The sequence below is a fragment of the Eretmochelys imbricata genome, chromosome 1, assembly GCF_965152235.1.
Source record: "Eretmochelys imbricata isolate rEreImb1 chromosome 1, rEreImb1.hap1, whole genome shotgun sequence".
Taxonomy (NCBI): Eukaryota; Metazoa; Chordata; order Testudines; family Cheloniidae; genus Eretmochelys; species Eretmochelys imbricata.
Genome location: NC_135572.1, coordinates 251,690,137 through 251,714,620, shown reverse-complemented (window position 1 = coordinate 251,714,620; position 24,484 = coordinate 251,690,137). Strand labels below are relative to the sequence as shown.

The following is a 24,484-nucleotide window of genomic DNA, read 5'->3' as shown; positions in this document are numbered from 1 at the left end:
CTACACTGCTATTTTTAGCCCTCTGAGCCTGAGTCAGTTGTCCCAGGCTCTAAGACCTGGCACTGTGGGTTTTTCCTTGCAGTGTAGACATACCCTTGGTGGGTTTTATTTTTGTTTTTTTCCCCTTGAGTTTCTTCCTTGGGTATTTTACTTGAGTAGAACTATTTGTGAATAACCATCCTAAATGTATGTAACAACTTTGTTCTAAGGCTCCCAAAATGTTTTATGCACCACACACAAGAATCATGATCTTTAGATTCTGGTAGTACCCAAAATGTGCTATGCACTGTCCAAACACAGGAAAACATAGTCTCTACCCCAAAGTGTGTCTGACCTTATCAGACAAGCAACATAAGAGAGTAGGGGAGAGGATTTCTCTCAAATACATACATTTTACAATGTAACTAAATGTCAACTCTCTTTATTGTTGTGTCACTGAAAGTGCAGCCTACTTGGGTCAGAAATTATAGCCAGATAGCTAATCCACACACGACAGCAAGGTGGGGGGGAGAAGGAAACTCTGAGTCACTACCACAATCTGTATACTAACATGAAATGCCCTGGGTCAGCCAGAACTTACCTGACACACTGGTTTGCAAAGTATAATAAATACATCTTTGAACCTGTTTCATGAGGCAGGACCTGAAACACCTCCTTTTTTTTTTTTTTTTTAAACTGGATTAACTCATTGATTTGTAGGACTTGCCTTCCTTTTGACTGAGTTTATGGAAGTGTGGAGTGGGGAGAGGAAGAGGAAGTATGAAGAGAGAATCTGGGAGTAATATTGATACACACAATACCTAGTGCCTAACAATCCACCAGTGTGTAGGTCTATGCCAAGATAAAATCTTGGAATATTTTATCCCTGCTTCTTAGGTAGGGATGTCTGTGGTCGACCCATGCTCAGAATATTTTATCCCTGCTTCTTAGGTAGGGATGTCTGTGGTCGACCCATGCTCTTTCATGTAGAGGAGCCTCTTGCAGTGAAGTCATCACCTTTGTCCAAACTGGCCTGTACCTTTCTTGTTTCTAAAAGAGCTGGATTGTGTAAAATGGGAGCATGTGGGGAGGCGGGAGGAGGGGGGAGGGGCAAAGTAGCTTTGGATTGTAAGGTTGCTCAACTAATCTGTCCTCCACAAGGCTTAATGAGCAGTAATAGCCTTGCTCAGGATGGAATCCACGTGGATTTAGAAAGTATTGAAATGTAAAGTTAAGTCTAAAACTGAAGCTACACTCTGTTTTCCTTGACATCCAACTTTTCTAACTGTATTCAGGACCCTGGCTGTGTAAACCACACAGATAGCAGTTTGCACAGATGCACCGTGACACTTAGAATTTCTCAAGAGTTGCTGCTTCTTTACAGGGCTTTCTGGCCACTGCCAAGAACTGAGAGACTGATTAATTCTTGGCCACTGCCAAAATGTGGAAGTCCACATTGAAGGCTAAAGTACTTTTTCTTTGTGAAGGAGTAGAGCCATCTGATGGCCCTTAGTTATTGTAATGCCGTTTGTAGACATTTGGAGAAACAGCTATAATTTACTGGATAACAGGATACAACTTATTTTCTAGGTGTGCTTCAAAAGAAAATGCTGGATTGTGAATATGGTATCTGCTTTGTTGTATTGTTATCCAATACTATGTATACCCTGGGCCTGATTTTCAGAGGTGCCAAACACTCTCTACTTCCTCTGACATCAGCTGGAGCCACAAGCATGTGGCATCACTGCAAATTAGTCCCATTCGTTATAAAATTCTTTGACCAGTTATTTATATTTATAAAAACACAAACATATGAATGTTAAAAAGAACCCAAAAGCAGAGCCAACCAAAAGAGCTTTCACTACCTGTTGAAGGCTATTCACTTATTTACTGAACACCAGCAGTGAGCTCGGTACTACAGGAACGTATAAAAAGTCATAGTCCCTGCTCCAAGAAGCTTACAGTCTATTCGCAAGGAAAATATTATGTATTATTTGCATTACTGTAGCACCTAGAAACCCTAGTCATAACCCAGGACTCCATTATGCTAGTTGCTGTACAAACACAGAACACAGAGGTGGTCCCTGCCCCAAGGAGCTTACAGTCTAAGTAAGATTAATGCCACTATGGGCAGGACTAATGTTTACTTAACCTTTGTTTTGACATTTTTCCGTCTGTTGGTAGAAGGGTAGCATGCATTGTGTAGGCTGTCAGATGAAGGCTGGAGGAGGAGAGAAATGAATAAACACTACACTCATGAATGTCAGGGGGTTTTTTTGTGTTTTTTTTTTTTTTAAAGAAGGTAGAATAATTTGATTGTGGGGAAGGAGTAGGCATTAGATCTGGGAACACTCAGACCTGAGACATCTATGTTTGTCCTCTTTTGCAGGTACAAGAAAGCAGAGGAGCGAGATCCGCTCATAGCAGCAATGCAAATATTCCTGCCTCGGATTCAGCAGCAGATGATCCAGCTTCTTCCTGATAACTCCCATTACTCTGTACTTCTTCAGAAACAGATCTTAAAAATCTTCTATGCACTTGTGCAGGTAGGTTTCTGTGCACCGAGAGCGATGTAAAATTGTAGATTGCTGGGGACAACAGGCCACTTACGCGCACAAAGCCAGCGTCATAAGATACTGCTGATTCTGTACATGTATATAATTAACCAGCTAGCAATTCAGAACAACAAAATGTGTTGCACTTACCTCAAAATGCTATTCCACCACGCTCATAGGGTTCCAAAAAGCCTTAGCACATACAGTCTTTGCAATATGCCCTAAAAGTTAATAGATTGAAGCCATTGTGGACTAAGAAGAAGGAGCAAGTCACAGGGCTTGTCTAGACAAACAGTTAGTGCACAGCAAACTGGGGTGTAAATCTACCTTGCACGAGCCTACCACATGCTAACTGGCTATGTAGACCCTGCTGCCGTGTTCTAAATTCTTTTTCGAGATGTGTTGCACATGTCCATTCTACTGTTGGTGTCTGTGTGCCCAGAATATGGGCATCGGAAACTTTTTCCTCAGCAGTACCTGTCCGGGTGGCTTGAGCGTCCTCTGCTGTTGCACGACATCATGCAGTTATAAAGGGCAGGGCCACCCTCTTCCCCACTCAGTTCTTCTTACTACCCATGACAGTCATTGGAACTGCTCCGGCAACATTTGTCAGCCTTTGTGTAGATAGTCTTATGTTTAGTTGTAAATAGTTTTGGAATTTTTAATAGTTTTAAAAAAAATTCTGTTGCTGTTTCCCGTTTGGAGTGCTGTGGCCGGTGCTGGAGTATGCCCCCGGCACCAGGCTTCAAGGCCTGTGCTTCCTGCACAAAATCCTTGCCATGAGTGATCTGCACGACTCATGTTTTAGATGCCTGGGCAAGACTCACTTAAAAAGACCAGAGCCAATTTTTTGGGGACTTTAAGCCTAGGACAAAGGAGGACAGGGAAGCTAGGCTGAAGTTCCTGCTAGTGGAAGAGGCACTGAGATCACCGTCGTAGCTATCCCAGTCTGAGTTGATAACGAGTGCTGCAGCTTCAGTCAGAAGTGTGCCTTCATGACTGTCCAAATCCCGGCGCTGGTCTCCTTCTCTGGTGCTCAGGAAGAGATATAAACCTTCCAAAGGGGCTTCAAATCGAGGAAGATCTCTACCCTCCAATCCAGCTAAGGAGGAACGAAAGAAGTCGAGTAGAGTGCATTCCAGTTAAAAGTACTCCTCCAAGTATGTGGCAATAATGGCACTGTTGACTCCGGTGCCAGTACAGGCTCCGAGTCGAATCACAAACGGTACCCTTGACTTCAGTGGCATTGCATCGGTCAGAGATGATCTTGGTGCTGGCTATGCCAGAGGGGTTTGCCGCAACAAAACACCTAAGTCTATCTGTACTGGTGTCTCCAGTGATACAGGAAATAGCTGTCCCAGTGCCATAAGATTCCCAGAACTGACTCCTGTCGTGCAGCTTTCAGTACCGCACCACTCTTCAATTTACAAATCAGCCTACCTGTCGGTACTGTCGGCGGGGAAGCTGGCAATGACGGCATTTCTTCAGCAATCAGGATCTCTGCACCGTTTCCCCATACCGACGGACAGCCCTTCCATGGTTGGTTTGATGGAGAGTTCTCTTCTTCAGACTCTGAAGCAGAATTATACGTCTCTCAGCCTTGGGGCAAGACTTGCCGTTCCACTCCTAGACCCTACCACCACCCAAGATACCTTTGGGATCCTGCCTCAGGGCTTGCTACGGTAATGTGGCCAGGAGGCCCATGGGGCCCAGTCCCTTATCAGCTGCCTTTTTGGAACCCTTGGGGGTCTCCTCTAGCCTTCAGGTCATCCCCACACCCTTCCTATCTTGATCCAAGTGAGGCGAATCATTGCACTGTGTTGAACCTGCTCATGTGTCCAGTACTGGGCCTGATACTGAGCAGCCAGCAGAAGAGATTCAGCTGAATCCTGAGTTGACTTCATCCTCTCCAAATGAGGAGTTTCCTCTGGGACAACATCATCCCCTCCTGAAGGTGTATCAGGAGTTACTATAGATGGTGGTTTTGGACCTGGACATTCAGGTCAAGGAGTTCAGGGAGCCCCTAATTGCCTCATTTTGTCTATAATAAGTTTATCTCAAGTGGTTTTGCCAATCAATTAGGCTATTTTGGAGCCTAAAAAGTCACTGCGGCAGACCCTCATCTTCGTTGCCTCCCACATGAAAGCATGCGGAGCGCAAATATTATGTGTCCTTCTAGGGATTTGATTGCCTGTACTCCCATACTCCTCTAGGGTTGCTAGTAGTTGCAGCCACTAATCCAGAATGCCAGGTTCCTCAAGTTGCCACCCCTGAATTCAAAGATGTAAAGAAGCTGGATTTATGTGGTAGAAAATGATATATGACTGGGGGGGGGGAAGGGGGTTGCAGCTTAGAATTGCCAACCAACAGGCTCTGGTGGGATGTTTTAATTGTAGCTTGTGCGGTTCTGTGGCTAAATGTAAGGACCCGCTGCCTGAGAATGCTAGGCAGCAGTTCTCCTCATCATGTCTGAGGGCAGGTCAGTGGCGAGGACTTTGCTTCCGGGCGGTTCTGCAGACTTGGCTGCTAGGTTCATGGAATCTGCAGTTTCTGTGAGAAGGTGCTGTTGGCTGTGGTCTTCCAGTTTACCCCATGAAGTCCAGCAAACTGTCCTGGATTTTCCCTTCAAAGGTCCTTTGCTGTTCTTGGAGCAAACAGATAGCAAGTTCCATGACTCAAGGGCAACTTTGAAATCTTGTGTTTTGTATACACCTGCCCCAGCAAGAAAGCTCTATCAGCCTCAGCAGTCATGCTGGTGTACAGCTCTGGCTCCTCGTAAGGACCTGTTGAAGAAGAAGAGCAGGGTTTTTAGGCTTAGTCCTGCCTCTCAGCTTCTGCATCAACCCCTAGCCCTTCTAGACACCCAGGGAGTGTTAAGTAGACATGCTGGTGGCTCAGTCGAGATCATCATGCTGGTCTCCATGATTCCAGATCCTGTTTTACCTAGTTTTGCAAATTTTCTCCTACTTCCTCAGTGCTTGGTTCTAAATTACTTCAGACCAGTTGGTCTTGAGCACTGTGGAAGTGGGATATACCTTCCAATTTGTTTTCACCCCTCCCTCCCTTTTCAGGGACCTCTCTCACAAGCATCTCATCCTGCAGGAAGTTCAAGCTCCCCTTCAGATGTGTGCCACAGAAGAGGTTCCACAAAGTCTCAGAGGGACGGACGGTGTTTATTCCTGTTATTTCTTAATCCCAAAAGCAGAGGGTGTGTGTGTTTGTCTCAGACCAATCTTGGACTTGTCTTCTTAACAAGTATTTAAAAAAAATAATTTTGCATGGTCACCCTAGCTTCAGTTATCCCCTCCCTGGAGATATAGGGACCGGTATGCCGCCCTCAAGCTGAAAGATGCCTACTTCCATATGGTGATCGATCACGTTTACAGAAAATATCTCAGATTTCTGGTAAATCAGAATCATTGCCAGTTCACTGTACAATTGTTTGGTCTATCAGCAGCTCCCTGACCTGAAGAACTCTGTGTAAACTCTCAAAAAGCTTTTCTCTCTCACCAACAGAATATGGTCCAATAAAAGATATTGCCACACCCACCTTAGCAGCTCCCAGTGTTTTTACAGAGGTGTTGGCAGGTGTGGCTGCATTCCTCAGAAGATCAGGAGTGTGAGATTATCCCTGCTTGAATGATTGGCTGGTGAGAGGCTGATCCAGGATTCAGATGTTGTTCGGTGTATCTCTAATCCAGTCAATTTTCGGTGCACTGGGTCTGTTAGTCAACGCAGAGAAATCTCTCTTCTTCCCGGTCCAGAGGATATAGTTTATAAAGGACAGTGTTGGACTCATCTTAAGCCAGAGCTTTCCTTTCCAGACTGTATGTTTCAGACAACTTGGGCCATTGTTATGGATCTCAAGTCTCACCCAGTCATAACAGTACAAAACTTTTTGAGGCTCCTGGGGCATATGGCCTTGTGCACATATGTGGTCCAATATGGCAGACTGGGCCTAAGAATTCTTTGGTGTTGGCTGGAGTCAGTTTACTCACTGAAACTATTTTCCTTTAAATTCAGTAGCAAGGGTGCCCTCTCAGGTTCTTGCCTCCCTAGATTGGTGGACAAGTCTGGACAATGTATGCAGTGTTGTCCTCTTACCCACGCTCAACTGACCCTCATGTTAGTGACAGATGCATCTGCATCTGCTGGTGGACCCATCTTGGTGCTCAGGGACTATGGTATTCAGGAGATCTGTCTTTACATAGCTTTCAGTTCTCTGACATTTATATCAGGCTAGCATGTTAGGTTTTAGTTCCACAGGTCAAGGGGAAGGGTCTATTAGTTCTCCCAGACAACACAGCTTCAATGTTTTACCTCAATAGGCAGGGAGAATCCTATTCTTTCTCGCTCTGCCAAGAGGCAGCTTCACTTTGGGAGTTCTGCATTGTCAACTTGGTAGACCTCAAAGCATCGTACCTTCTGGGGTGCAGAACAATCTTGCAGAGCACCTGAGCATATCATTTACTAGTCACCATGATTGGATCTTCACCTGGATTTGCTGAGACATATCTTCAGGTGGTGGGGATCTCCCCAAATGGACCAGTTTGCCACGAGAGCTAAGAGAAAATGTCAGCAATTCTGTTCCCTGCAAAGTCACAGCCAGGGTTTCCTGACAGATATGTTCTTGCTTCCTTGGTTAAGCAGGTTACTCTGTTCTTTCCTGCCAGTACTGGTTATTCACACGGTATTGCTGAAGATAAGGCGGGACCAGGCCGGAGTCATACTCATAGCCCCAGCGTGGGCCTGCCAACACCGATTCTCTGCTCTCCTGGATCTGTCAGTGAAGCCTCTGATTTCCGTTGGACTTGGAACTAATTTCCCAAGACCATGGTGGACTGCTCCACCTGAACCTACAAGCTCTTCATTTAACCCCATGGATGCTCCATGGTTAGTTGATAGAGAAGAGTCTTGTTCAGAAAAGGTGCAGGATGCCCAGCTAAACAGTTAAAAGCTATCTACTGGGGCTACTTAACTTTCTAAGTGGAGATGTTTTTCCATTTTAGGATTTCGCCTTCCTGTTCCTCCATCCAGCATGTTCTAGAATACCTACTGTATCTGAAATACCAATGGCTGGCTGTTAGTTTGATCAAGGCACACCTAGCAGCTATTTCTGTGTTCCAGCCTAAGATGGATAATGGTCAATGAGGTTTCTGAAAGGCCTCGACAAGTTGTACCTTAGGTGCACAGTCCTGTTTCCCCCATGGGACCTGAACTTAATGTTATCAAGGTTTATGTGTCCTCTGTTTGAGCCTTTGGCTGCTTGCTGTCTACTACATCTATGAATGAAGATGGCATTTTTGGTAGCCATCACCTGTGCAAGAAGGGTAGGAGAGCTGTGTGTGCGCTAATGTCTGGGCCTCCCTGTACAATCTTCTTTAAGGACAGGGTTTACTATCAGAGATTTGTCCCAAAGGTGGTGTCCATGTTCCATGTCAACCAGCCAATTTTCTTAGCTTTCTTCCCAAAACCACACTGGCAGAGGAACATTTTCACACTCTAGACATACAAAGAGTGCTGACGTTCTACCTGGATAGATCTATCCTCTCAACTGATCATGGCGATAATGGACAAAATGAAAGGTCAACCAATCTCTACTCAAATAATTTCTTCTAGGATAGCCTTATGTAACAACATGCGCTAAGATCTGGCTAATATCACCCCGCCAAATAGGATCACAGCTCATTTGACAAGATTGCAAGTGGCCTTGGCAGTTTTTCTGGCAAATGTTCTCATTTTGGACATTGGTAGAGCAGCAACCAACCTGGTCCTCGTTTCACATGTTTGCTTCCCATTATGCTATCAAGCAGGCCTTAAGAGATGATGCTAGAGTTGGATGGGCTGTGCTCCAGTATTTATTAAGATAAACTGTGGTCCCCCCTCCTCTTTCATGGCTTGTGAGTCACCAAAAGTGGAATGCATGTGGCAATCCCTCAGCGAAGAGTAAACGGTTACTAATCTGTTTCATAACTGCTGTTCTTTGAGATGTGTTGCACATATTTATTCCATGACCCACCTTCCTACCTCTTGGAATCAGAGTTCTGTCAAGAAGGAACAGAGGGGCCAAGGGAGCTGCTCTGCCCTTTTATACCTGCATGCAGTGATGTGCACAGCAGAGAGCGCTCAAGCCACCCAGATGGGCACCACTGAGGGAAAAACTACTGGGTGCACAGATACGAAGAGTGGAATGGAGGTGTGCAATTCGTTTTGAAGAACTACAGTTATGGACCAGGTTACTAACCATTATTTTCCCTAATGTGCTTTTCTGTTTGGGATGGATTATTGGGTGTCACCGTTTTAGGCCTCATCAGGATGATGGGCGATGCTGACGTGGGGGTATTTTATAAGCTGGGTGAAACCTGGCTATGGCGTGAGTTAAAACCACATTGAAATTGATGTGTGAGTGCGCCCTTCACTTAAGATAGTTCTGAGACAGTTAAGGGGCCATGTCAAAAACAAGGCCTAATAGAGCCTTCCCAAAATTTTTGGGTTGTGTGCGTGAAGGGACTTTTCCTGAGTATTGTTTTGGGTAGGGGTATGTGCGTGTGTGGGAAGGCAGAACAGACAAAAAACAGGAAAAGACTGAAGAAGCAGCTGAAAACATGGTGGCTGACCATAGAAGAAACTTGGGAAGAGGTTTTTGGGTCAAGGGTGTAAGCTAGAAAGAGTGCTGTTGGTGCTGTGAGCAAAAGAAGCTGTTTCTTGCTGTTTGATTTCTTTTGTGTTCAGAAACACAGGACTTGGTATGTTCTTTATAAATAAACAAAACTGCATCAAAGAAGAAATACCTGACTATCACCAAATTCTCCTGCTAACTGAAACAACCTGGTAGATCCCAAATTTGCTCAAAAAGGATAACGTTCAAAGTGCACTAGGGAATTTATTGCGTGGCAGCAGGCTCCATGTGGCCAGTTATTGTACAGCAGGCTAGCAAGAGAAAAATTACACCCCTTGCCACGCACTAACAGCTCATCTAGGCAAGAAGCTCTCACAGAGAATGTCTTGTCCTCAACCCCTTGCTTATCTACTAAGGAGGATCTAGCTCAAGTGCCTCACTTAACAACACACTTATCTCGCAAATGTCCTATAGAAGAGCCAATATGATCCCTGCCATTTCCTCCAGCTGCTTTCTCCAGCTTCCCATCGCCAGTTTTGTCTGGATGGAGCCATAAGAAGCTTGCAAGTTGCTCTCATCTATGTGCCAGTCTTAGATATTGTTTGGGGCACTTGACTACATCTTTTAGCTCACACAAAACAGAGAGAGAAAGAAGGGTGTCTTCCATCTATTGAAAATACTGCATGTTAATTGCTAGGCAGCTTATCTTACATTTCTCACTCTGTTCACTGCTTCTCTAGAATCAACAGTATTTCAGCTTGATTGACCACTTATCTTTTAATTAGTCTGTTTTGTTGGCTTGATATGTTTTCCCTTAAAATTTTTCACAGTCAGCTTTAGAGGTGTAAATTTGCAATTTTGCACTATAATAAATAAAACTTGTTTAAAGAGAAGCTACAGTTTCCAAGAGAGGTGTAAATAATGTAGAAATGCTTTATGTTCCTTTGAAGAAAATTAACTTGATTTATCTTTAATTTTTCTTCTTCCCCTGTTTCAGTATGCGTTGCCACTCCAGTTGGTGAATAACCAGACCATGACTCAGTGGATGGAGATTTTCCGTACTATCATCGATAGAAATGTGCCTGCTGTAAGGTTTACTTCACTGGAGAAAGACTGACATTGATTTCTTTAGGGTGGGAAAATGGGGATGGTCCATGTGGAGAGGTTATTGAACTCATCTCTAAAGATATCATCCAGGCAGGAATCTCACTCTTAGGACTAGTGTCTCTCTGATACAAGTCATGCTCTTAAGATTTTTGACTGTTCGAGGTAGCTGAACAGTATATACTCCAATTTTGGATACTTCAGAGACTCCAAAATGTTTTAGCCAGTTTGTTTCAGAAACAGGAAGGAAAAGCTCACCACGAACATATAGATATGTAATGTCCACTCCATGAACATATAATGTAAACACACAATCTGTATCTGTTCCTGCCATCCATCCTTTTTCCTCATAAAAGACATAAATAATTCCAAAGGAACGGGTTTAAGAACAATATCAACAGGATGAACCCACATAATTTAAACCCTCAAACTCTGAAAAAAGATGGGTGGGTAAGAGTCAGTTTTCCAAGATATGTTCAGAGAAGCAGAGTTACTAGGTATGGTAAATCTCCCTTCTGAAAAGATACCTTCTGTACAAAATTCTCATTCATGGAGATTAAGTAGCCTTGGGGAAAATAGCACCAATAAACACTTTATCTGATGCCTGTTTCAGGCAAATATGAGCAAGGAATTAGGAAGGGTTACTAAATTTGACACGTTAGGGAGGAAACAAATTCTCACAGAGGGTTTGGACTCTCATGTCCTGGAAGCAGAATCATAGATCTGTGAGATTGAGGCTGGAAACCTGCCAAGAGACTGAATAGAAGCAATAGTTTACAGTCTACTCCTGGGGGCATTCTGCAGCAAAAAATTAAAATTCTGCAAATTTTATTTGTCAAAATAACACTACGTAATCACTCCAGTTTAAATTATTTTGGTAATTTATTTCAAAATACCTGTCAGCAATACAATACAGGCACACACAGAATTTTCCCCAAGAGTAGAGAGTTAAAGAAACCCCTGTGACAACCCAGTTCCTGTTTCTCTGCCCTCTTCCTTCCCCAGCCAATATCCAAACCCCCTTGCCCCCCGAGCCTAAGGGCATACCACTCAGGGCATGCTGAGAACTGCAGCTGCCAGGAACCCTCTAGCTCGGTGGTTCTCAAACTGTGGTCTGTGGAGCACCAGTAGTCCGTGAACTCCATTCAGGTTGTCCGCGGATAGTTCCCTCTAAGGTGCTTGCCTGGGCGGCTGCACATGAGAGAATGAAGGGCCACCCACCTAATTAGTGGAGCCGTGCAAGTGTGGCTCCACTAATTAGGTGGCTGGACCCTGGAGAAGACGCACATGTAAGGTGAGGTGGTGGCCTTGGGAGGGGTGTGGGGTTGGGGGCAGTGGGGTGAGAAGAGGGGGTGGGGGGAATTTGGGATGTGCAGGGCTGCGGCAGCCAGAGAAAGAGGTCACTTTCCCCAGCTCCAGGGCTGCAGCTGCTGGGGAGAGATGACTCTCCTTCCCAGCCTCAGCTCTGTGGCTGCTGTGGCAGGGGAGCGACCCCGCTCCTTCCCAGCCCCAGCTAGGAGGCTGCTGCGGCAGGACAGAGAGGGCACATCCATCGCATTAGAAAGGTAAGACTACTGATATTAAATATGAGTTATGTGCTTTTATTTGTAGAACAAAAAACATTTATTATTATTGAGGTTTTTTTTTAATAGAGCTTTTATCCAAAGCGCTTTACTATAGTTAGCTAACGGAATAAACAACATTTGGAAAGATCATTAAGTGGTCCACTGAGACCCTCAGAAATTTTCAAGTGGTCCGCAAAAATAAAAGTTTGAGAACCACTGCTCTAGCTCCTTCCCTCCCCCCAGCAGTGTCTTCTATGTGCGAGCTCGGCTCTGCTGGGTCCAGTGGCCCTCGTGGCAGCTAGCAGCACTGCAGCCTATTTTTGCAGGGGAAAGGAAATTCTACGCACACAACGTTAATTTCTGCAAAATTCTGCCATGTAGTCAATATACATATATACATAACAGTAACCTGAGCCCAACAGTGATAAGTAGTTCCGTAATTAGATTGTATTTCAATGCATATGCAAAGGGATGCACAGGGGTGATTGTGCAACCTTAACTGTGGCATGTCCTAGTTTTTGAGTGCTTTCTTTCACAATCTTATTCTCCTAACATCTTTCGTATGAATGTATGGTATATGCATATACACGTCATTATTTTATATTGTATATAATATGAGAGTGCAAACATAAATACAGTAAATACAGCTTTTTTAGATGGGTCATTTTCAACATAATAGTACCTTTGGAGGATCACATCAAAAGAAAAAAATCCTATCGTATTTTATTCTGGTAGCTAATATTATCACTATTAATAAAATAAAATGTTAACGTTTGTATCTGAATTTGTATTAATTCACTCAGTAAGTGGGTTTTTTTTTTAATTTAATTTTTGTATACTTTGGCTGATTGATTGATTGATTTGTAGGAGACATTACAGATTGATGAAGATGATAGGCCAGAGCTGGTGTGGTGGAAATGTAAGAAGTGGGCATTGCATATCGTAGCTCGTCTTTTTGAACGGTAATACAGTGATTAAAAACTAAAGTGGCATAAAAATGTTAATTTTTACTTAGCTATCTTTTATAGATATTGTTATGCAGACTGTATATCCTATATTCATACTGCACAGGCATGATATATTTATGATGTATGTATGTGCAGGTATTCTGAGAGATAATATACGAGTGGTAAAACCCGGGGACTGGGATTCCTATTTCTGGATTTTGATCTTAACTCTGTCACTCACATTATATGTGGCAAATAATGGAATTTCTCTGTGTCTCAGTATGCCCATCTGTGAAATTGAGCTAATGCTTAACTACCTCACAGGGGCATTGCAAGCTTAATTGTTTGGGAAATGCTTGGATGAAAAACACTGTAGAAGCATAAATGATTTATTTCGATTTCTTGTCTGCTCGTCCTGGGAACTTTTCAGAATAATTTTTTGTCTTGTCCTTTGCCTGGTGGAGTGATGACCAAGGTTTTATTTCAGACGTTTTTCTTCATATTCAGCATATAACTTGCAGATTTTTTTACTACTTTGAGACATTTTTAGGCTGATTTAGATTTGAAAAAAGAGATTCCTAGATATATATGTATGTAGATATTAGTGTCTTTAACCCTGAAGATTCTCAAACTCTTTACAGTCTATTGCATATAACTTTTCATGGAACAGCGGGAAAGAAAGGAAAATCTCTGGCAAAGGACTCCAGGGGAAATATATTTCCAAAAGATGCCATGGCGTCTTTGTCTAGTAGATCAGACATTACCTCTAATATAAGGTTTCATCCAAAAGACTGAGTGACAATAATTTACCTGCCCCTCAATTTTGATTTGGAAAGATGAAGGGCTAAACTGACCCTGCTGGGATTTGAACCTTTAGTTCTAGGGAGTTAGGATGTTCAAAACTGATTCCTTAATAGTTAAACCATCTGTTCTGGGTAACATAGTGACTAATGTTTACCAAAATTAAGATTAGTTCTGTTGAATCCTGAAAGATATCTCCAAAGAAACAAAATGCAGATTGGGTTAAGGTTGGAAATATATGTATGTATCTTAAATTTAAAAACAAATATTTAGAATCTAGAAACTCTGAATTACAGTTTTTTGTGGAAGCCTAACACTTCCTATCCCTGTCCACCATCCTTCTCTGATTAGGATTACAGTTGCAATAATGAATATTAGAGCAGTTTAGAAACTTTTCACATCAACTAAACATTTAAAATAGAATACATTTTATACATGTGATGGCTCTTGTTTTTCCTCTGTGGGGAATGAACAAACATATTTATCTGCATGCTATTATTTTAAACATCTATTTCCATTTGAGTGTTTCATCTGGCAGTCTGTAAGCATAACACTATTGTTACCCTCCTTAGTTAAGGGTGCAGCGACCTTTTTGAGGAACCTTGGGCTGGCAGGGGCTGAGAATGCTTTGAAGGTGGTGCAAGCTAGTGCTTTGCCACCATTATCTTTCATAAATAAAGCTATTAGTTTGTTACAGGAAATCAAAATGATGCTCTGATTATGGAGAAAGGCAAACATCACACATTTATTGTTTTTAATTTTAAAAACTCAGGTTGCATTATTTTAAGCAAAATATGCTCTTCCAATAAAACTGTTAAAAACAATATAACTGATCAAACTGATGTTGTAATGCCTATTGGTCCGATCCTGAATGAGGATCTGCTACCATGTGACAAACCAGTAGCTCTAATGTGAGTTCCTGCTGTCCGAGGCGTCATTACAGTCCGGTTTCACTTGCTAGTTCTCAGTGCTTCCAGTAAAATTCATTCAACTTTTCATCACTGCGTCTGCCTGCCCATGTTTAAATTCTGAAATATCAACACAGGAATATTTTTAAAAAACCCCAAAACTATGGGTTTAGGGGGGAGGGATAGCACAGTGGTTTGAGCATTGGCCTGCTAAACCCAGGGTTGTGAGTTCAATCCTTGAGGGGGCCATTTAGGGATCTGGGGCAAAAATTGGGGATTGTCCCTGCTTTGAGCAGGGGGTTGGACTAGATGACCTCCTGAGGTCCCTTCCAACCCTGATATTCTATGATTCTATGGAATTCATATATCCTGTGACAAAAATGCAACTTTAGTTATTGGCTACAACATTATGCTTTGTGCATAGGTAAGAAAGAAGGGGAAATGGATCATTGTGTGGGATATAATGGCCTAGAATGATGTTTGTGGAAAGAGATTATTCAATGTATATATCTCTGGTGAAAGAGGAGTTCTGCTTCAATGGCTTTTGTATGTTTGCAAGCTTAATCAAGGACTATATTGTCTTGGTAAACAGAAAACTTCTTTGCTTCAAAAGTGTAAATATCTGTTTCCTTTTTTTGTTTAAAGATATGGAAGTCCTGGAAATGTAACAAAAGAATATTTTGAATTTTCAGAGTTCTTCTTAAAAACCTACGCTGTGGGAATCCAACAGGTAAGGATGTTGTTTCTTGTTTCTGAATTAGGATAACTTTCTGTAGAACAACCCTGTTATCTTCCTGTAGCATCTTCATATAAGACATAGGACCCTTTAAAGAAACCACAAAAAACTGGTCCAATACACATCGTAATCACAGAGAAATGGCTTGGAACTCTTGTTAGTAATGATATTTCCATCTTGGGGAAAATAATCCAAATTGCAGTGATGCAAAAGGAGGGAGACATCCGAAAATCTGCAATGCAGCAAAAAATGTAAGGGTGATAGGCAGGAAATGCTAGTAAAAAGACTGATGCAATTTGGGCTGGTTACACAGAGGCATCACAGCAAAGAAGGTCTTATTTCTAGGTCACGCTTCCTACGTGGTTCTGCTGCAACTAACCCTGGAATACTGAAATCTGTTCTGGATGTGTCATTACCAGGAAGACATAGGTAGATTGGAGAGAGTTAGGAGCTGATCAGAAATACTCAGACGGAATGATTTTCCATTGGAGAATGCAGGAAGGTTTGATGGTTTGATTTTTGACAAAGTTGCAATGGAAAACATAAAGATTTTGAAACTGTCACTCTCCCTGTTGTACTGTCAGCTCTACAGCTGAGGGTTCTGGGCTCCCAGCTCTTTGCCAGCCTGCCTGAAGAGCTGACAAGGAGCGGAGCAACCAGCTCAGCTAGGGCTTTCAGGCTCCTGGCTCCTTCACAGCTTACTAGGAGGACTGCAGAGGAGGTGGAAGCCCTGAGAGCTACGACTCCCAAACTCCCTGGCTCCCAGCTCAGTCAAGGCTTCCAGACTACCAGCTCACCTTTGGCCCACCAGGCAAGAGTGCAGGGAATTCAGAGTCTGGGAGCCCCAGATCAGAGCTCCTCAGCAATCTGGTCTTCCAGGGTTCGCATCTCTGGTGCTGCCTGCCAGGCAGACTGCCCCAGAACCTGGGCTGCCTTCCCTTTTGTAGAGAACGTCAAAAGCTTTGGTCTAAATCATAATGAAACCAAATATTGAAATCTCTGTGAAACGTAATTGCCTTTCTCTGCACAAAAAAGGTCAAGATTAAATACGTGTAAGCTTGGCTAAAAAGCCCAGGAGAGAGAGGACATGATAATTCTATGTAAATTTGAAAGAGCTACACATCAAAGGAGATAAATTATTTTGGAGGTACAAGTGATACAATTAGAAGTAATGGATGAAACTGAAAGAAAAACTGTCCCGTCACTTGAAATACTTAAAACTTAGACTCTCTAAAAGACTAGGAAGTGTACCTTAGGGAACAATTTGCCTTTTAAGGCAAATGGACTAGTTGATCTACATAGGTCTTTTCCATTTCTAGCTTTTAAGTTCATGATTCACCACGCTTCTCATATGTATTGAGTGCTGTAGTGAAACCATATTGCTAAGTATTCATTATATATTTATTGCTTGTTAAGTGCTAACATTGTGTTAGTGACTATATGAGATACAGACAGTTCCTGCCCCAAGGAGCATGTAGTAGAGAAGACAAATATAAGACCCAACTCCCAGGGAGCCCAAGAGAAAGGTATAGGTTCACAAAATATGCTACAGTGTGTTTACTACTCTACTATGAATAATTTTTATGAAACAGAACTGCCCTTTTGAAAATAAATGACCAGAGAATATTTTGTGGTTCGTGTACTTACCAGTTCTCTATCGTTGTTAACTCATAATAGGTCTCCTGTCATTATTAGTGACCTACTGTAAATATTTTCTTACTTGCTATATACACAGAAACCTTCTATTTATAGAGGAATACTGTAGAATGAAAGGGCCCAATTGTTGCAGTGGATTGCTGTTCTAATCAAAGAGAATGAATGTGATCTAGTAGTTATAGCAGGCAGTTGTTAGGACTCCTTCCCCTCTTCCCAGCTTTGCCATAAACTTGTTGCAACCTTAGTAAAGTCACTTAGAGCTCAGTTTTTAAATTTGGATTCCTCAAAATTTGGCACCTAAATTTTAGCCACCTAAATCCTATTTATAGATTTAGGTCCTACCATTATCTACCAAAGTTTGGACATATAGCCCTTAACATCTGTGCCTTACTTTTCCCCCATCTGTAGAAATGAAGATATAACTTACTCCACTGAGTGCCCAGGCTTATATAGGCCCCAATCCTGCAAACACTTATGCATGTGTTGACTCTTACTACTGTTAGTAATTCTGTTGTGGGAGAATTCCTGGTAATAAAGGTTTGTAGTCTCAGAACTTCAATGTTTAAATTATTACTGATGTTTGGATAAAAGGCATTATAGAAATGATTAATACGTGAGCTTCTACTTAAAATTAAATTGACCTGTCAAAATGTCTTCACTATAAAAGATTAAATTGTGTGTTTAAAATCTTCATGCTTCATTAAAAAAATAAATTTACTATTCCCTTAGGTTCTCTTAAAAATCTTAGACCAGTACAGGCAAAAAGAATATATTGCTCCTCGTGTGCTTCAGCAAATCTTAAACTATCTGAACCAAGGGGTCAGTCATTCTGTAACTTGGAAGCAGATGAAGCCACACATACAGGTCAGTGTGAAAACACAGTCATAAACATTTAAATAACGCTATTGCCATGAGCTGAGGTTGAGACTTCTGCTGTTATGAAGGGGCTTGGAGAATCTCTCTCACTGCAGTCAATCTGGAAAAATAGTTTGCACTGAGATGTGCTTGTCTGTTACTTTATTGTTCTGTTTACCTTTTGCCTTTATTGCAGATATTTGCATTTGAATAAGAGCTTTTTACCTCCAAGAACAGCTTTTTACTTTGCTTGATCCTGCAATGAAGTCATAATCTTATGTTTTTGATTACTCAGTCTTTTGCCTTTGGGTATGATTCCTGCAAAGATACTGGAACAAATTATTAAACAATCCATTTGTAAGCACCTGGAGAATGATAGGGTTATCAGGAATAGCCAGCATGGATTTATCAAGGTCAAATCATGCCAAACTAACCTAATTTCCTTTTTTGACAGGGTTACTGACCTAGTGGATGGGGGGAAGCTGTAGAAATGATATATCTTGATTTTAGTAAGGCTTTCTACACAGTCCCACATGACATTCTCATAAGCAAACTGGGGAAATGGAGTCTAGATGAAATTACTGTAAGTGGGTGCACAACTGGCTGAAAGACCATACTCAGAGTGTAGTTATCAATGGTTCTCAGTCAAATTGGGAGGGTGTGTGTAGTGGGGTGCCATTAGACACACCCTAGCAGGGGTCAGTACAGTATTAAACAATGTTTTCATTAATGACTTGGATAACAGAATGGAAAGCATGCTTATCAGATTTGCATATGACACCAAGCTGGGAGGAGTTGCAAGCACATTGGAGGACAAGATTAGAATTCAAAAGGATCTAGACAAATTTGAGAATTGATCTGAAATCAACAGGATGAAATTCAAATGAAGACTAGTGCAAAGTATTTCACTTAGGAAGGAAATATCAAATGCACAGCTACAAAGTGGGGAATATCTGGCTAGGTGATAGTACTGCTGAAAAGGATCTGAAGATTATAGTGGATCACAAATTGAATATGAGCCCACAGTGTGATGCAGCTATGAAAAAAGCTAGTATCCTTCTGAGGCGTATTAACAGGAGTGTTGTACATAAGACATGGGAGCTAATTGTCCCAGCTGGCACTGGTGAGGCCTCAGCTGGAGTACTGTGTTCAGGTTTAGGCACCACCCTTCAGGAAAACATGGGAATAAATTGGAGGGAGTCCAGAGAAAGGCAACAAAAATGATAAAGATTTTAAAAGCCTGAACTAGGAAGAAAGGTTAAAAAACCTGGGCATGCTGAATCTTGAGTAAACAAGACTGAGAGGGAGCCTGAGAACTGTTTTTCAAATATGTTAAGGGCTGTTATAAAAAGGATGGTGGTAATTGTTCTTCATGCCCAGTGACAGTAGGGTAAGAAGTAATGGACTTAATTCACAGCAAGGGAGATTTAGTTTAGATATTAGAAAAAACTTTCTCACTATAAGAGTAGTTAAACTCTGGAATAGGCTTTGAAGGGAGGTTGTGGAATCCTCATCACTGGAGATTTTTAAGAACAGGTCAGATAAACACCTTTCAGGGATGCTCTGGTTTACTTGGTCCTGCCTCAGCGCATGGGGTTAGGCTTGATGACTTCTCAAGATCCCTCCCGGTCTTACAATTCTATCATTGTAACTATAGATATTTAAAATTGTCTGCACTGTAAGATAAAGGAAGGGAAGACGAACTGTGAGGGAATGAGCTCTTGTTTAACCACTTCTTTTGTCATTAGAACATGTGGGAACAGATAAAGAAAATGATTTTCATCTCCATATCATAAAGTCCCCATGTTTAATTAACTTTATCAGAAGATAAATCCCATGAGTATTAGGAGGATGAGGGAAAAGTAAAAGATCTACTCTCATCTTAGTGCCACATTTTGAAATCCTTGCACAGAATGATATGTTCTGCTTTTATTAGATTGTGCCCTGCGGTATATTCTTTGTGTTGTACTGGAGTATGGTGGAGTAAAACTTATTGCTGCCTTCTGAGTCCTTTGAAAAACACAATATGTGTATTGTAAGATTATCCCAGTAAGTAAAAATAATTTAAGAGGATTAGTTAAACGAACTTTACTTGTGTACGAAAAGGTACAATGTAGTAAACATTTTGAGAGGGGGGAAGCTGTACTTGAAATATGTTCTGTGCACTTGAACATATTTGATTTCTCTGCTCTTAGAGTATATCCGAAGAAGTGATTTTCTCCCTAATGTGTTATAAAGATGAGGATGAAGAGCTGTGGCAAGAGGATCCATATGAGTACATTCGCATGAAATTTGGTAAATGTCTGTGCTTAGTGTTTGCTCTCTGTTTTTGCTGTAATTGTGCGTTATAGATCCCTAGATTACAAAACTGTATTTGCCACTATGCCACTGTAGTTGTATCTTCACCAGAGTTCAAGGGAGACTCTAAAAGTGAGATGAATTGTTCTTTAAAGCCTACTCTGTAAATGTAAGTGGGAATAAGCTAGTTTTGTCCATTTAAATAATGTGCTATATTTATAAGATCGGCTCTAGAAAGGTTGCTTACCCACTTCAGACCAAGCTTGATTGGTCACTTTATTCTTGCCCTTCCTCCCCTTGCTGCTTGGGTACCTGATGCATGTTTTCTTAGATTTCCCCCATTTTTCTCACTTAAACACACCTTTAAGGCCCTGTATTGAATCACTGTTGTGCTTAGACATGAGACCCTATTGTAAAGCAGTGCAACGCTAGTTGACCAAAGGGGGCTTGACATACCCACCTTCAACAGGGTTGGAGTACATTTTGAGTGCCACTTATTTTTATTAAAATATTTGAAATAATGAGAAATAGGCATTCTTTCAAAAGACAAATGTAGGAGTTAAAGTGTAGATTGCATGGGGCCATATTATGAGTCCCTTATTCCCCTTTCAGGAGTAGTCCTACTGGAGAATAGGGTTTTTTTGGGTTTTTTTGTAATAGTATAGGAAATCCTGCTGGAAAAGTCCCTAGAACTAAGCATCAGAGAGGGAATTAAGATTTAAAAATACCAAAACTGGTTAACTGTTAGCTAGCATTTTATATAAAAAAGTGTCATTTAGATTTTCTTGGAATAGTAGAAAATAAAACCTAGAAAGAGGTACTGTAGAACAATAAGGCATCATAAGATATTAATATTCAGGGGGCAAAGATGTAGCCAACACGTGAGCATCTGAATCCAATTCTGAATCCAATCCAATGGACAAGCATTTAGTTCTTATTTTTTTCTTATATAGCTGAGGCACTTAGATTTTGCCTTTTTCATTTGTAAAAGGAAAAGAGAATGAAGTTTAGGGAGAAATACTCAGGGTGTGAAATTCAGTTCTAACAGTATATTTAATATTCTGTGTCTCTTCTGACTTACTTGGGAGATACCAGGAAAAATAGAAATTGCCTTCTTATTTCTAGACCTCGTTCATTATCCCATCTGTTATCTGATGCTGCAAAAATCGAAGGGAACACTTCAAATTCATGTAGCAATATTTTGCAAAATAGAAGAATTTTATAAGGTATATAATACACTTGCAATGTGTTTCAAGGAGGATTAGTTACAAGCAAGGATGTAAAAAAAATCAGCTTTTTTAGTTCTTTGGTACAGCCATAGATTCAAGAGTACCCTAAATTCCAATACGTTTAGATTTGATGAAGTTCTTCATAAGGTCTGTCACTTTTTATTTTTAGTGACGTGAAACCACAATGGACTTCACCGACATACACACGGCACTGCAGCATATCGGTGCTGCTACTGTAAATGCCACCATTTACTGCGCTGTGATATCTTAGATACCACAGAAAAAATAAATCTCTCAAAAAGAGAGTGATTGGTATTTGGTATATTGGGAAGGTAGTTGACAAAATAAACACTGGTCAAAGGTGACCGACACTCAAGTTATCAGAGTCCATAGGATGAAGAAGACCATGAATAAATGTAATGTTCTTTTGTCACCCTGGTTCTGTGACATCCATCCAAAGCTCTTACTCTATGTATATTTGAAAATGATCTGTGAGAATTTTATTATTAAATTGTACTCAGTGACTGAAAACACTTTCTTTAAATATTGTTAGATGTGTTTGAGGATTATGCGTCCCCTACAACAGCAGCCCAGAATCTCCTCTACACTGCAGCAAAGAAGCGAAAAGAGGTACTGAATTATTCTTTTTTAAAAAATTATTCTTTCTTTAAAAGGGCATCTGTCTATCTCAAATGGTTCTGTATTACCCTCAAGCCTTGAAGAATCTACCCTGCACTGGATGAGTGCTATCAACTTCTATATAATCAAAACTTCAATTTCTATTTTTAAACTAAGTTTCTAGTCATTATGGTTGCAAAGATTCACCTTCGAGATGTGAACTGAGTGTGAACAGATGCAGTTAATGTCTTCCCAAGTCCGCAGGCAGACAGCCCCAAAGTCTCTGAGGCCCAGAGCTTCCAAAGTGGACCTGATTCACATTAGTCTTCACTGTTGCTATTTAGAATCCTGTGGGGAGCAGTGAAACTGATGAGAATCAAGTTGGTTTCAGTCTGCTGTTTCTTGGGAAAGCTGTGGACAGGTGTAGAAGAAACATGCATGAGAACTACTCACTGGGGAGGAAGACCCTAAACAGTAGGAGAGACCCCTATAGACCATCATCGTGCAGCAGCCAGGAAGGCTCTTGGGTAGCAAGAGAGAATACTTCTCCCTTCCAGCAGCCAAAATTGAGAGATTTAAATGTACTTTTTACCTACTAGCCGGAGGTAAATAAGTCAGATTGTTCTTAGAGCTTGCTTACAGATAGCACCTTGGCAGGAATCCCAACATCCTCCCCTTCCCAATATCTGGGTGGAGGGTTGATTTCTCACCTAAATGTTGCTTCTGAACAGCAAGGGTGTCCCCCTATTTTCATATCAGTCTTCGGCTAATAGGTTTAGTCTTTTGGCTACAAGATATGTGGTAATGGTCTCAACACTGTGTGAGTGAGTGGGGTAGCAGGAGATGAAGGGGTTGGATAGAAGAGAGCTTGATGATGTATTAAAAAAAGAAATGCAATATTTAGAAAGTTGATGGGAGAGCTAACAATTTATAGAAGAGAAGGTAGGAAACACAGTATATGGAAAAAAATACTGAAAACAGCCAAGAAAGGATAGACCATGAATTTTTATAGAGTGGGGTGTGGGGTAGGGGGAGATGGAAAAATAGCACGAAATCTGGAAAGGATAGAAGTTATGAGGAAAGCAATGAGAAAGTTGCATTTTAAAGTGTATTAAGTTGATAGGCAGTGATGTTAACTATGGTGCATGATAAACAGTATATTACTATTTATATTCCCTTAAATGTCAAGGGTTATGGTTTTCCTGGCTAAGTACCCTGGTGGTTCAGGCTGATAGGTATATGAGTAAATTTTTCAAGCTCTTATCTTTCTAGAGCAGTTGGCTGGAAATGGATATGAAACTTTCCTTTGCTCAAAACCTATTTTAAAAAACAAACAAACCAAAAAAACCACCTTGTAAGGCAACATCAAGACTAAAAGCTTTAAACACAAATCAAGAAATTCAAATGCTAAGCATCTCAGAGACAGGTATACTTTCTCATGTTGCACAGATGCATTTTTCATTGCTAGTTAATTTGTTAAATATATATCTTAATACATTACCAGGCAAAAAACTTCTCTAAGTTTCACTTAAGGTTTTAAATATCTGTCAGCTAGGTAATGAAAAAGCCTTTGAGACAGTGTTGTAGTTTTCTTAATGAACACAGACATTATCCTGAAAAGTCTGTTCAGGTTAGACTGCAAAAAATCAAGAATTAAAAAGTGTAAAGATGCAGTATTAAGGATAGCCAAGCAACTTTGTCTCTGCCCCTTTCTCTGACCTACCTTTTTGTGTAAGATCAAACAATTTGAATTTTTTGATATATACTTCACTGTACACTTTTGCTTTGAAAAGTGTCAGTGAAAATGGCACCTTCCCATGGACCTGCTCGCTTTGTGTATTCAGAATTATCTCTTCTGATTTTAGCTAGTAAAGTAAACAGCTAAGATGGAGTGAGCTCAATTTGATTCCTTCGTTTGCATGTTTGTTAGAATTATTTACTAAGTTCTGAACAATTGAAAGTGAAGGGGTTGCAAAGGTTAGTAGTTAGAACAAAACACATTTGATATTGGAAGTAATTTGAGACAAAATAAATATGAAGCCTCAGGCTGCTGTTTCTAGAGTAACTTTTCAGAGTAGAACCAAGTCTGCAGCTCTGAACACTTAAAAATCTACTTTCTTATATACTATGATCTTTCCCTTCACCTACCCCAACGTGGTTCCTTGCCTGCCGCCAGCCCCATTGTAGTAGTCTGCATTGGGGTCTTTATTTCATGAAGTCTGTAAAGCATATAATGTATGTGAAATCACATTAAATAAATGCCAAGAGACCTTTCCAAGTCTGGTAAAGACCAATAGATTGGTTGTAATCTGGAGTTTCTAGACCTCACTGTTCTGGAATTTATATAGAACGAGTCAGAAAAGAAGTTAGGAATAAATTTAATAAGTGAGATTACTGCCTTGTTTGAACCCCTGTATCTCCAGATCACGTCTTCTAATTTGCTTTGAAGTTTCAAAAAAAATTGTGCCTCACTTATGATCACTAATGTGAAATTTCAGGCAGATGCATCTATTCTTGATAAATGTGAGGATTGTGATTAAAAAGAGGCTTATAATAGGGCTTTCCACATTAACTGGAAAGAGACTGCCATGTTCCCATAATACATTATGGGCAA

General features: G+C 41.0%; 1 protein-coding gene across 2 annotated transcripts in view; it reads left to right on the top strand.

Annotated features, from left to right (window-relative positions):
* IPO8 (importin 8) overlaps positions 1–24,484 on the top strand; it is a 65,819-nt gene that overhangs the window by 15,249 nt on the left and 26,086 nt on the right. For both annotated transcript variants that reach the window (XM_077827645.1, XM_077827653.1), the window contains 7 exons: positions 2,369–2,525; positions 10,151–10,240; positions 12,690–12,784; positions 15,124–15,208; positions 17,600–17,734; positions 19,921–20,020; positions 21,806–21,882. In XM_077827645.1, the coding sequence (XP_077683771.1) occupies positions 2,369–2,525; positions 10,151–10,240; positions 12,690–12,784; positions 15,124–15,208; positions 17,600–17,734; positions 19,921–20,020; positions 21,806–21,882 (739 nt within the window). The remainder of the gene's footprint in view (positions 1–2,368; positions 2,526–10,150; positions 10,241–12,689; positions 12,785–15,123; positions 15,209–17,599; positions 17,735–19,920; positions 20,021–21,805; positions 21,883–24,484) is intronic.